The sequence below is a fragment of the Ahaetulla prasina genome, chromosome 1 (assembly GCF_028640845.1).
Source record: "Ahaetulla prasina isolate Xishuangbanna chromosome 1, ASM2864084v1, whole genome shotgun sequence".
NCBI lineage: Eukaryota > Metazoa > Chordata > Lepidosauria > Squamata > Colubridae > Ahaetulla > Ahaetulla prasina.
Window position 1 is genome coordinate 209,633,312 of NC_080539.1, and position 14,374 is coordinate 209,647,685.

Sequence of the window (14,374 nt, forward strand, 5' to 3'; positions counted from 1 at the left end):
AAACTGCCTGCAGAGGAGAACATTTTTAAAGGAAAAAGAAAAAAGAAAAAGCCTCAATTATTGCACGTTAAAACCCTGGCAAATCATATTATCAAATCTTTCTCATCATATACACTTTGGCCCTTGGCAAACCTGTGCTTGAACTACGGTATTCCAAATGAAAATGAAAATTACCTTATATTGTGTATTGGGTTCGAGGAATTACTGAGGCGACTACGAGCGTAGTAAACAAGCAACCTTTAATGAAAGCCAACTTCAAAACAATAATGGCTCGCACCCTGCGTTTGACAGCTCTTATATAAACCTGCTGTCAAACAGGAGAGCCAATCAACACACTAAGAATTCCCGCCCATTGGGTTGCCATGCGTCTTAACCAATAGGATACCGTCTCTCATTTAACATGGCGGTCACGAACACAACACTCCTCACCCCACGGATCGCGCATGCGTAGTCCTGTAAGTATGCCGGGGGCCGACGCGGTCTGGTGGATCGCCGTAACTCAGGAACGGACGGCGGCTGGACACGAATGGAAGGAGGTTGGACCTGCAGCGCTGCAGAGGCCCCAGAAGGTGGAGCCACAACGATGGGAGAAGTTCCACCCCCTGGTAGGTCGGGCGGTCGGTTGTCGCTGACGGCATCATGTGGAGGGCTGGAACCCGGAACAGAATTAGAGGGAAACGCACACCAGGCGGGCATCGGGTGTTCCCTCTCGCCACGTAGGGGAATGGCTAACGGTCGTCCTCGTAGTTGGTCCACATGGCGCCGCCACGTCCTGCCGTCTTCGAGGCGGACCCTATAAGAGCAGGGACCAGTTATGCCCGAAATAATGCCAGGTAGCCAACGCGGTTCACCCCCAAAATTTTGCACATAGACGTGGTCCCCCTCTGCGAAGGACCGGGGCGGCCGGAGCAGGTCAGGGGGTGGTCTGGGTGAATAACCGGGGTGGAGTCGGTCCAACGTGGTCCTTAGGCGGCGGCCCATTAATAACTCAGAGGGGCTTCTGTTAGTACTGGGGCAGGGTGTCGTGTGCTGGGCCAACAGATAGGCCGATACCCTCTCATACCAGTGTCCCGTGTCCAACCTGGCCAGGGCTTCCTTGGCCGATCGCACGGCCCTTTCAGCAAGGCCATTACTAGCCGGGTGATATGGCGCAATTGGGGCGTGACGGATGCCCTGGGATGCCAGGTAGGACAAGAAGGTGGCAGAAGCTAGTTGCGGTCCATTGTCTGTTACTAGAACATCAGGGAGCCCATGGGTGGCAAACAACTTGGACAAGACCTGTATCACTGCCTCTGAAGTGGTGGATGCCATGAGTGCTATCTCAACCCACTTCGAATAGGCATCCACCACAATTAGGAAGGTGCGACCCTTGAATGGGCCCGAAATCCAAATGAATCCGCGACCACGGGCCCTGGGGTTTTCCCACTCTCGGGCAGCGACTGGAGCCGCCGCCTGGACATCTGGCATGCTTGGCATTGGGAAACCCAGTTAGCTATGTCCTTATCTAATGACGGCCACCAGACATAGCTCCGGCTAACCCTTCATCCGGACGATGCCCGGATGACTTTCATGCAACCGGGAAAGCACGGGAACTTGAAGTGCGGGGGGAACAACGACCCTATGTCCCCACAGCAAGCAGCCTCGCTGAGATGACAACTCGTGCTGTCTGGCGAGGAACGGCCTGAATGTCGCGGGGTTCAATGGCCAACCCCTGCCCACCCAGTCCAGCACCTGCGAAAAAATGGGATCGGCAGCAGAGGCAGCCGCAATGTCAACGGCCGTTACGGGGGACTCCCAGTCCTCAATGAGGAGAACCGGAGAACCGGGTGCCGGGTCGTGGGCTTGTCCAGGCACGGGGCAACCACTGGGCGCCTCAGCGTGTGCGATCAGCTTGCCGGGCCGGTATGTCAGGGAGTAGTTATAAGCGGCCAGAAATACCGTCCACCGGGACAAACGGGGCGACAGAATAATTGGTGTCTGCCGGTCTCCGGATAAAAGCCCTAATAGCGGCTTGTGATCTGTGACAAGCTCGAACCGGCGGCCATACACATAGTCGTGGAACCTCTTAACTGAGGCCACCAAGGCCAAGGCCTCTCGATCCAGCTGGCTATAATTACGTTCAGCTGGAGAGAGAGTCCTCGAGTAAAATGCGAGAGGGGCCTCCAAGCCGCAGGGAAAACGGTGGCTTAACACAGCCCCAATACCGAAGGGGAAGCATCTGCCGTTAAAACAAGTGGCAGGTCAGCATTGTATTGGACCAATACGGCCAAGAAGTGAGCAACTCCTTGACAGCTTGAAAGGCAGAAGTCTCCAGGGGCTCAGGACCACGGTGTGTTCTTGTCCAACAGGCGGTGGAGAGGTTCAGCCACCAAGCCTTGTGAGGCAAGAACACACTGTAAAATTAAGGAGGCCAAGAATGCCTGCAGTTCCGTCCTTGAGGTCGGAATAGGGGCAGATTTAATGGCGGCCACCTTAGTTGGGCAGGGTGGATGCCTTTAGCATCCACGAGATACCCCAAGAACTCTACTTGAGGGACCCCTATGACACATTTGGAGCGTTTCAACTTGAGACCAGCCTGCTTGAAGCGGATAACACAGCCCTCACCCTCTCGACGAGTTCGGCCTGACCACCAGCGGAGACTAGGACGTCGTCGAAATAGGGACGACCCCAGGCAATCCCTGAAGTAACCGCCCATCAAATTTTGGAATAGACCCGAGCAATGCTGATGCCAAACTGCAGGCGCCGGCATTTGAAAGCTCGGTGGGTGACAATGGTCTGTGCTTCTGCAGATGCATCATCCACGGAAGCTGCTGGTATGCCTGAGCCAAATCTAGTTTGGCAAAAACGGTGCCAGGGCCCAAGGAATGAAGTAAATGTTGGACCACTGGGACAGGGTAAGGATGAGCCTGTAAAGCCTTATTCAGCGTGCATTTGAAGTCAGCACATATGCGAATAGAGCCATCAGGCTTTATGGGAACTACTATGGGTGTCTCCCAACTAGAATGATCCGTGGGCTCCAACACCCCTTGCCGAATTAGTTTATCTAGCTCTGCTTCAACTTTGGGACGGAGGGCCAGTGGAACTCTCCGGGGCTTCAATCGAATGGGAGCGACCTGTGGATCCAAATTCAATGAAATTGGGGGCCCGTATACCTTCCCAAGGAGCCGTCAAAAACAGAGCTGAACTCCGTAAAAAGGAAGTCATAACTATCCCCAGAGACAGAATGGATGCCCGAGATACCCATGCCCAGAGCACTAAACCAGTCCAACCCCAATAGTGTTGGGAGGGAGCCCTTAACAACAATTAGGGGAAGGGACCCTTTGAAGTTTTTTGTCTCCACATGGAAACGACCTTGGCCCATGACAGGAATTGTCTTGCCCTGATAGTCCCGAAGGCGGACGGGGCAGGGTTGCAACCGGCATGAGAGAAAAGAAGGAACTACCCGCTTGAGGATAGCCCAAGAAATAATGGACCGTGAAGAGCCCGTGTCTATTTCCATGGGACATGCCACCCCCTCCAGTTTTACAGTCAATGACAGTTTCTTAGAATCAGCTGAACTATGCTGATGGAATACGACCTCTGTGGGCCCATGCCCCTGGGCAACATCACAACGGTTCTCACCCATAGGGGGCTTCCCTGGGGCGCGATACTTTAACTCATCTGGCGGCTGCCCAGCAGAATGGCAAACTTTGGCAATATGCCCCGACTTGCCACAGCGGCGGCAAATAGCGGAACGGAAACGGCAGGATGCACGAGGATGAAACTCCCCACAGCTGAGGCAGGCAGCTACTTTCTTCTTTTGCAGCCTTTTCTTTCCGGGCGGTGAGGTCTTCAGGCGGTCCACTTCTGTCTCCTCATCCGAGGTGTCAGCAGGATCGTCGTCTTCGTGATGCACCCCCGTGGACTGACTGGTAGAATTTTGGAAGCGCCGGATGTCAGCGGTAGACCTTTCCGACATCTCGGCAGCTCGTGCTTCGTCTAATGCCATCGGGAGAGTTAAATCTTTCATCGCTAACAGACGCCGCTGCAGTCGAAGATCCCTCACGCCACAGACTAACTGCTCCAACAGGGCGTCATCTAGGTCCTGGAATTCGCATTCCAGGGCAGCGGTTCGGAGGGAGGCTATATATAGATTCAGGGGCTCCCCTTCTTCTTGTAAGCGATGCCGGAATTTAAACCGTCGAGCAATTCGGGACGGGGTTGGCGCGTAATGTGCCTTTAACTTCTCCTCAAGGTATCCCATGGAACATCATGAATGGACAGAGGGGCCACCAGAGCCCGGCAGTGGCAAACACTTCAGGACCGCACGCTTAAGAAATGCGCCCGCCACGGTTGCTGGACAGACCGGTGTAATCGTGGGCTTCCAAGTAGCATTCAAAACGATCTTCGTATGCTTCCCACGTCTCCGCGCTGACAAGGAACGGGGCAAACACAGGCGGAGCCATCGAACGGCCGGTTCGAATCGGAAGAGGGAAATTCTGGACGGTCCGAACGCTAATCACCTCAGAATCCCACCTTCGTCGCCAGTATTGTGTATTGGGTTCGAGGAATTACTGAGGCGACTACGAGCGTAGTAAACAAGCAACCTTTAATGAAAGCCAACTTCAAAACAATAATGGCTCGCACCCTGCGTTTGACAGCTCTTATATAAACCTGCTGTCAAACAGGAGAGCCAATCAACACACTAAGAATTCCCGCCCATTGGGTTGCCATGCGTCTTAACCAATAGGATACCGTCTCTCATTTAACATGGCGGCTCGCCGAACACAACACCTTAGATGTTAAAAGAACCCTGCAGGGTTAAATATTGCAAAATTACCTCTCATAGATTGGGGATATGCAGCTGCCCTTTTCAAGCCCATGCTGTACTTGACTGGTTTATGAGCAGCGCGTTGGGATCACAGGCTTATTATGCTCAAATGAGGTAGTAACAGGACTAGAATGAAGAAATGACTGGAACTAGGGGGAAAAAATGAAATTCAGGTTAAATTATTAGATTAATATGTTTACAGCCCATGTACTGAATAATCTGACCCTTCTCTTGCATTAAAAATTAAAGTTCAGTAAGTTTCAAAGGGTTTCTTGGTGTCACTAGACACTTTCAAAGGTTTCTGCATTCTTGTTCTAATCTCTCACAGATGTCCCTTTCTTCAACTTTCCTTTCTTCCCCTTCCTCCCCCAAACTCCTCTATCCCAGCAATTCCCATCACTGCACCAATGGGCCAACTTTTCGTTCCACTGAGGCTTAGTCCGGAGTGAAGCTAATTCTACTTCTGATGAACAGAAACGCACAAAACAAGATGATGCCAGGAAGGAGGAGGAGGAGGAGGAGGAGGAGGGGGAGGGGGAGGAGGGGGAGGAGGAGGAGGAGAAAGAGGAGGCATTTCTACATTTTTCCGGAGAAATGTAGAAATTTTTCTCCGGAAAAATGCTAAGCCCCTGACTATTGATCCTTGATTACCATGCATAACAACTGAGACTGATAAGAGTGGTTTGCCCAAAGTGTATGACTTGGGATCAATTATTATTTCTTCCCACACCTACCATAGAGGGTAGTTGTTAAGGGAGTTCCGGCTCTCCTGAAAAGACAATTTAATCTTTTAAAAACTTCTTCATCAATATCTGTACTGCAGATGAGCTGCAAGCAGTGGACAAGGGTGGTTTTGAAATCTAACCCCAGGGTTACATGAGGTAAACATTGACATCTGACAAAAATGAACAATTCAGAGATGTTCCTATGCACAAACAAACAAATGGTTAGCATTTGTTGCTAACCCAACTTTTCTCAATTTTAAGCCAACCCCTAATGACCTCTCATGGACATGTCAATGTGGTTTTCTGACAATATGGAAATGATTTGCCAATGTCTTCTTCCAGCTGGATTTTTGGTTTATACTGAAAATCAACATCATCCCATCCTGGGATTTCCTATTGATTTCTCATCCAAGTACCAATTTCATCCTTGTAGCTGGGCTTCCCCATTTTTTGGGGGGCGGAGGGTTCTTGACTCCCTAGGAACTGCTTGGTCTAGGCTCTGAGTTTTCTTGACAAGGATTTTCTTTTCCAGAAGTGATTTGGCATTAGAATAGAATAGAATAGAATATTTTTATTTATAGACCGCCCTTCTCCCGAAGGACTCAGGGCGGTGTACATTGCCTCCTTCTTATAGCTGAGAGAGAGGAACTGACCCAAAATCACCCAGTTGCCTTTGTGCTTAAAGCAGGACTAGAGTCGAGGCGGCACAGTGGTTAGAGTACAGTACTGCAAGCTACTCCAGCTGACTGCTAGCTACAGTTCAGCAGATCGAATCTCACTGGCTCAAAGTTGACTCAGCCTTCCATCCTTCTGAGGTGGGTAAAATGAGAACTCAGATTGTTGGGGGCCATATGCTGACTCTGTAAACTGCTTAGAGTGGGCTGTAAAAGCACTATGAAGTGGTATATAAGTCTAAATGCTATTGCTATAGAACTCATGGTGCCCAGTTTTCAAGCCAGTGCCTTAGCCACTACACCAAACTGGCTCTCTTTTCCCAATTTAGAATCAGATAATTGTGCCTTGTCTAATTTTCCTAAGCAAGATTGGTGAAAACTGGGAATTCTTGGAGAAGAGTTTACTATTGTATTGGCCAGTGGCAGACTGGATAAATCGTTTCAATTCTGCTTTACAGGACTGCAGTTTCAGCCTTAATTTGACTGACCACAACTTAAATTGCTCCTGTTATGTGTTTGTTGTTTGTCAAATTTCTAAAGCCACCCAATTCTATAACGATGGGGAGCATATAATATTAAAAACAAAAATATCATGGCAACAAAAAATAAATGTCCAGAGAAAGAGAACAATAATTCTCTACGTTTCAACTCCAAATATTCCCCCAAGTTTCACTTCCCAACCCAGGGGCTGGGGAAAGAGACAGATCTTCAACACTCACTTAGACCAGGTTAGAATAGGAACCATTTGAATCACTGGTGGGATACTGTTCTAGAGGGTCAGCACTGTGACAGAGAAGACCTGCTTCTTGGGTCTCATCGGGTACCACTGTTTAATTGTTGGGACCGGAAGCATGCTAATTTGTGTCATTGTATAGGGCACCAGATCCTAGAAGAAGCAGAGTCCCTGAAATTACCAGGTCCTACACGGTTAACCAGCACCCTAAATTCCACTTGGAAGCCAACTAATGAAGCTCATTAAGCAGAGATGTTACATGGGCATAAAGTTCCAAATCAGTCCCCTGTAAAGTTCATTGCAACAGTCCACACCAGTGTGTGGTTTTCAAAAATTTTTTACTACCAGTTCTGTGGGTGTGGCTTGGTGGGCGAGGCATGGCTTGGTGGGTGTGGCAGGGGAAGAATACTGTAAAATCTCCATTTCCTCTCAATCAGCTGGGACTTGGGATACAGAGAATAGATGGGAGTGGGGCCAGTCAGAATTTTTACTACTGTTCTCCGAACTACTCAAAATTTCTGCTACCAGAACTGGTCAGAACCTGCTGAAACCCACCTCTGGTTCATACACAAGATGACCCAGCCATGAGTGACTGTAGGAAGGTTTCGGAGTCATTCTTGCTTAGTTACTGTGCCACTGAAATCTTGGACCCTGCTAGCAGATTTAAGAAACATTTTTTTAAAAAAAGAAAAAGAAAAAAGAGGAGGGAGTGGAAAATAAAAATAAGTTCCTTCTTCCACACTTTAGCTGCAATTCCTTGATGTTGTTTTGCCAGTTCATTCTTCTGTGTTACTGGAGAAGGGGGTACCTTGACATTTCCACCATCATCCCCTGCCAAATTTGGGGGCTTTTTAAAAAAAGGCCAGCCACTGACTTTCTGTGCTTGTGACATTTTTCCCTACCTCGCCAGATTTCTTTAGCTGATACAACTGAACCTCCAGTGAAACCAAGTTCCCATTATCAAATGTCATGAAACTCTTCAAATGTGCACTAGATAAATTGGAATACTATAAAAGGCTATCAGGTTCTACTCTGGGAGTTATTTATGAAGGAAATGAGCCTGAAATGCATTGAAGCAAAGTCTACAGCTCTGTTCACGAAGGGGAGTTTGCTATGATCTAAAAAACAAAAGACCTGTTGAATATGCTGACTGGATACTCTTCTTTTACCCATATTGATTTCAGAAAAATTCCTCTTTATCCCCAAGAGCACAAGTTGAGTAATGTTACATATGTAATTGGGTTGTTACTTCACTTACCTATAGAAATGAAATAGAGTTCTTTTTTCCTAAGACTGCCATAGATAAGTCTGTGCTTACAGTTGAGCAATGCTTTGGAGAGGCTTAATTTAATGTGCAGGGATGTTGCTACTTCAGAAACATAAGCATTGCCTCCGAGATATAGCAAGAAATGTTTACCCAATAATTCCTAAAATTAACATGTTGAAGAAAAATTAAAATATATATTTATATCCAGTTTTGCAAAAGTATGTAAGTCAGGGCCTGGCCAAGAAAAGTTTCTACTGGAACTGAAATATGATAAAACTCAGATCTGTGCTGAAACAAAAGCAATACTCTCCAAGAAATCAGAGAGTGTTAATTGAAAATGATATTATAACAAAAGTTTCTTAGCACCCTGCATCATTTTTAAATGCTCAGAACCTACAGTATGGTTTCTGGAAGTCAGAGCATTTTCCTCCTATGGAACAAGTGTTTAGTCAGCAAAACTGAGGCATCTAGTTTCCTATGGTCATTGATGCCATAGTTCAGAAATGCCACAGTCCTGCCCCAAAGATCTGGGAATAATGAAGAGAGTTTGTAGCCTGTCCAGCCCCAATTCACATTTTATTATCACCCACTTTGTCCATGACAGTCTGCACTTCAACAATCTAATTCGGAAATTTAAAACTTCAGGTAGAGAAAATACATTCCTTGGGAAAGGATTGGCATTATTTCGTGTCCTTAAAGTTATATTCTTCTAAACCAGGGGTGTCCAAACTTGGCAACATTAAGACTTGTGATTTCAACTTCCAGAATTCTAGGAGTTAAAGTCCACAAGTTTTAAAGCTGCCAAGTTTGGACATCCTCGTTCTAAACCTAGCACTCTCTTTCTATTTACCCCCTTATTGCAGATGCAAAAGAATTGTTCTTCTTGCATGGGCCAGGGAAGTTCTTCCTCAATGGCTCGCTATTTTAGACACTCTAAGGCATCATTTATGATGACCCAGAACCACCATACCTAATATGTGCTATATTGGGTAGGAATTCTTTGAATTGCAGTTCCAAAAGTTTTGTAAGGTACGATGTTGCAAAAGGCCAGAATATAGGAAGAAGCACAAGGGGAAGAACTAAGCTATCTAAATCTAGATAGTCAGAGAGATAGATCTGGTAGCTAAAGGGGGCTTGAATGAGCTGTTAAAATTATAGAGATAGATAGATAGATAGATAGATAGATAGATAGATAGATAGATAGATAGATAGATAGATAGATAGATAGACAGATAGACAGACAGACAGACAGACAGATATGTAGTGGCTCAGTAGCTAAGATGGCCGCTAATGGGGTGAGCTCCTGTTACTTGTCCCAGCTTCTGCCAACCTAGCAGTTCGAAAGCACATAAAAAATGCAAGTAGAAAAATAGGGACCACCTTTGGTGGGAAGGTAACAGCATTCTGTGCGCCTTTGGCATTTAGTCATGCCGGCCACATGACCATGGAGATGTCTTCGGACAGCGCTGGCTTTTTGGCTTTGAAACAGAGATGAGCACTGCCCTCTAGAGTCAGGAATAACTAGCACATATGTGTGAGGGGAACCTTTACCTTTACCTTTATTTCAAATCTTTATTGTCAGTGCACAACATATATACAAAGAGATTGGTTGAGTTCCCTCAGTGCACTCCCCATCACAAAACAACTCACAGTTTAGATAGATAGGTTGATAGATGATAGATAGATAGATAGATAGATAGATAGATAGATAGATAGATAGATAGATAGATAGATTCATCTGCGTCTTATGACAAGAGATATGAAATAATTTAATGGCTTCATATATATCTTTTATTAATTTCTTCTACCAAATAAACAGAAGAAAAAAAAACATTATCTTGCATCATAATGAAAAAGAAGGACATTTATCAAAACGATTTCATCATACTGATATGCTTTAACAAATGTATTTTACGGTTACTTTTCCTTAACCTTCAAGGGCCTAATTTTATATTTAAACCTATTGATTGCCAAATTCCATACCTAAGGTATGAAATTATTCTATACCAATGAAATAAACAATTGATTTTAGTAAGTTAGGTTCATAACTGAAATTATGTTCATTTAAATCCATAGGACTTAAATTACAGTTAATTTGACCCATTAATTCATTGTAAATTCTAAATTCAGTCTGGATCCCATCAAACTGGGACGTAATCCAGTCTATGTGCACATCAAATTACAACTTCAGGCTGAAATAATGCACGTACTTACCATGGGAATCATTGTTACTGAATGTGCTTCCTCTTGCTCAGATGCTCCTGAAGTATGCAGATAATGTTTCTAAAATAGTGACTATCTTTAGACAATGAGAGAAATTGGATAACTAAGTACCCACAAAGTACATACGTGAAATAACTTTCTCCATTTTGCAATCAAAATATCACTGGTTACCGTATTCATAGTGTATGCCACCTTTTTCCTTCCAAGCTTAAGCCATAACGTAGCCCTTGTTCCCAACCCACCCTTTGAAGTAACACAGAAAGATAGTAATTGGCTCAGATCATCCAGTAAATTCATGACTGAATGAAGAAGCTAATTGACTCCTCTCCAGTCCTCATCCCAGCACAGTAATCACTACACTGGATTACTAGGACGATGCATCTGGTTTTGGACCAATACTTTTTTAATCTGAACAATTATTTCTAAGAGTAATTCAAGGAAGAGCTTTATTTATTTTATTTATTTATCATATTTGTATACCGCCCTATCTCCCTAGGGACTCAGGGCGGTTCACAGGCGAATAAAAAGGTACATATAAATACAGAATAAAATAACAGTTAAAAAGCTTATTCTACATGGCCCAATTTTTTAAAAACAATATAAATAATAAAACCCATTAAAACCAATATAAAATTTAAAATCTAATCCAGTCCTGCGCAGATGAATAGATGTGTTTTAAGCTCGCGACGGAAGGTTCGGAGGTCCGGAAGTTGACGAAGTCCTGGGGGGAGTTCGTTCCAGAGGGTGGGAGCCCCCACAGAGAAGGCCCTTCCCCTGGGTGTCGCCAGACGGCACTGCCTAGCTGACGGCACCCTGAGGAGTCCCTCACAAATGTTGTGACAATTTTTTTTAAAAAAAGAAAAATTGGGCGTGGAGAAGTTCTTCAACTGTTGAAAAATTGGGCCATATCTGCAAAGAGCATTTAGTAAAATGTCTGTTCAATCCCCTTGAAGAACTATTTCATATTCATGTATTCTCCTTTCTCTTCAACAGTACTTTCTTTTCAACAGTACTTCCTTTCTCATCCTTCCCCTTCACTTCTTTTTACTTTCCCTGAAGAAAGCACAATCAACTGGACAAACATCACCGCGCAAATTTTATTCCCTGTTCTCCCATCCCTGTTCAGCTTATGTAAGGCTGAGATTGATACACAGTTGCATAAGTTAAACAGAAAACTGGATTGATGAGCCTTGTCGTTACACTAACTCTTAATGTCATTGCATCTCCCCTTCGAGAGTAACTGAATGATGGTGTGGGAAATCCGCACAGAGCATTTTGGCATTGGTTGATTTTTTTTCCCAGTGAACTTAGAAACACTCCGCTTTGCAACTACATGTATCTGAGCAGGGAGCGAGAGAAATGACTAAGGGACTTTAACTGGTACTGGTAAAGTTCCCAGGGAATCATCAGCAACCATTTAATAAAATATGAACCAGCAGTGACAGAACCTTTCCATTGCTGCCAAAACCAGGGCACATCTGTTACTGGAATACCGCACAGCCCCTGAGAGTAAGGAAAGAGATGCCCAGTCCTCCATATACTAACTCTTCTAAAGCGCAAAGCATTGAAACTCTTCTTCTGTGGAGTCCTTTCATCAGTTCAAAGACCTTTGCTTACTTGAGACCTGCAGCTTGTACCTACGTTAAATAGGTATGTGAGGACCAGTGCAGCTAAGCTTTGAATTTCTTTGATTTCGTGATTTCCCAAAATGTGCTTAGTTGATGACAGCCTACAAAGTAATCCCTCCTCGTATTTCTAAACTGTGTCAGAGTATTTTATTTTATTTTCTTTATTTATGTGGCTTGGTGCAATGATTAAGGGGTCAGGCTAGGAACCTGGTGATTCTAGCTCTGCATTAGGTAAGGACCAGTTCCTCTCTTATGGTTTTAAGAAGAAAAAAGGCAAGGGCAAGCTACTGCCAAAAACCCTTGCCAAGGAAACTGAAGGAAACTGCTCCAGGGAGTCAACAGGAGGCAACAACCTGAAAGCACAAATCTATATTGCCCTCACCTATGCTTCATTTCTTAATGCTTTGTAGTTTCTTTTATTCCCTTCTTAATTCTCTATTTGGCTGTTCCAACCTGTTCCCAGTAACTTTGGACCACTTTCCTCTTTTTAAAAACTCTGCTTGATCTTTTTTGTGCCCAGTTCTTCAACCACCATTGGCAGGAAAACAGAAGATATACATTAACGTGAAGACGCCTTCTCTTTCCTGTACATTTTGTAAGAAGGTTGCCCTGTACAATATTCTCATTCGTTTTCCTATCTCATATGACTTTTTCCCTGTCAATTCCATACATTGTACTTGCTATTAACATTCCATGAGATAATATCATCTTAGCCAATGACCTCAGAAGCAGTGTGTGTGTGTGTGTGTGTGTGTGTGCGCGCGCGCACACACACACACACACACACACACATATATATACACACAGTGGTAGGATTCAGCCAGTTCGCACCACTTAGGGAGAACCGGTTGTTAACTTTCTGAGCAGTTTGGCAAACTGGTTGTTGGAAGAAATCATTGGGAGAGAGAACCAGTTGTTAAATTACTTGAATCCCACCACTATATGTGTGTTTGTGTGTGTGTGTGTGTGTGTGTGTCTTTGGTTATTCGGGTTTTCTCCTGCATAAAATTAGAAGTGTCTTGGCGACGTTTCAACAAAATCTCATTTGTCATCTTCAGGCTTCAGTTTCGTGCTTCTAGGAGAAATGTGTGATCGCAGCTGTTTCTTCCTTTTAACTGCTAGTCAGGAAGAAACAGCTGCGATCACACATTGTTCCTAGAAGCACAAAGCTGAAGCTTGAAGATGATGAATGAGACTTCGTCTAAACATTGCCAAGACACTTCTAATTTCACGCGGGAGAAAATCTGAATAACCAAAGACCTACATACAAACACCCGCGAAAACCTCAGAAAACATACATACATACATACATACATACATACATACATACATATATATATATATATATATATATCAGAGTTATTCTTTATTTATTTCTTTATTCTGGTCTAATGTTTGGACCTTTCTTAAAGACAGATAAGCTACTCCAGAGAAGAAATGAAGTCCCTGTGGGAAGGTGGGAGTCTTTGGCACAACTTTCCAAGAATAAGTGGTTTATGAATTTCCCTTACAAACCACACAGTAAAAAATGTATTGCTTGCAGAAAAAGAAATTGCAGCAAAGATAAGAGTGTTTTTTTTTAAAAAAACCAATATGCAAATATTTGCCAGCTCATTCTGATTTTCACTGTGGTTCCTTTGTTTAACATTTCAATAGATTGGCTTTAATATTAACATATTGCTTAGTCAGATGACTAAATCCAGTCCAGAAAAGCTGCTGACATAGGCATAAAATACTATTTAATGATCCTTGGATTCTGCCACATTTTTATTTCCAAAATTCTAAAATGAAGATGTAGAAGTAAATGGTATCACGAGAAATAAAATCCTACAACCTAAAATGTCATTCTAATCATTCCCAAGTCAACATGTAGACAAACTGGTGTATATATTTGACAGCCTGCAGCTAAAACTGGCTTAGACACCTCATACACCACAATATTATTGCTAGTATTTTGTCATTTATATAATCCAATACCCCTTTTTCCCCTAGATATGTAATAATAGATGCAGTAATGGAGGGGGTGGGGATAATATGCTATGGAAATGGATTAGGCCCAATTCATGAAACCGAATTGAATTAACAGAATTGCTGTTGTAATCTCATTAATCTTTTCCCACACACACTGGTGGGTATCCAATATTTTATACATTTCTTTGACTTGCGTATTCCATTGATTTTCCTCCCCCCTTTTCCCTTCAAGTAACTCATTGCATATTCTAAGAGTATCACACTTTTCTGGCACTATTTTCTTGCATGTCTGCATACGCACTTTCAGAAACAATTCTGCATGGCCAGTTTTTCATCATTTACA

The 14,374-nt window shown here is 44.2% G+C and overlaps 1 protein-coding gene across 1 annotated transcript; it reads right to left on the reverse strand.

Moving 5' to 3' along the window:
• Positions 1 to 439: 439 nt before the first annotated feature.
• On the reverse strand, positions 440 to 4,243 carry LOC131200373 (uncharacterized). Its single transcript, XM_058187065.1, has 2 exons — positions 3,622 to 4,243; positions 440 to 793 (listed from the first exon to the last, which is right to left on the reverse strand). Exons 1-2 carry the CDS (start codon positions 4,241 to 4,243, stop codon positions 729 to 731), a joined length of 687 nt encoding a protein of 228 aa, XP_058043048.1. The 3' UTR covers positions 440 to 728.
• Between the last annotated feature and the right edge of the window lie 10,131 nt (positions 4,244 to 14,374).

What these genes read in the sequence shown, in the direction of transcription:
- LOC131200373 (XM_058187065.1), bottom strand. Translation starts at nt 4,243, where the DNA reads ATGGGATACCTTGAGGAGAAGTTAAAGGCACATTACGCGCCAACCCCG. An exon ending in CCCAGGGAAGCCCCCTATGG is followed by an intron (nt 794 to 3,621) that starts GTGAGAACCGTT and finishes CTGCTCTTATAG; the next exon opens with GGTCCGCCTCGAAGACGGCA.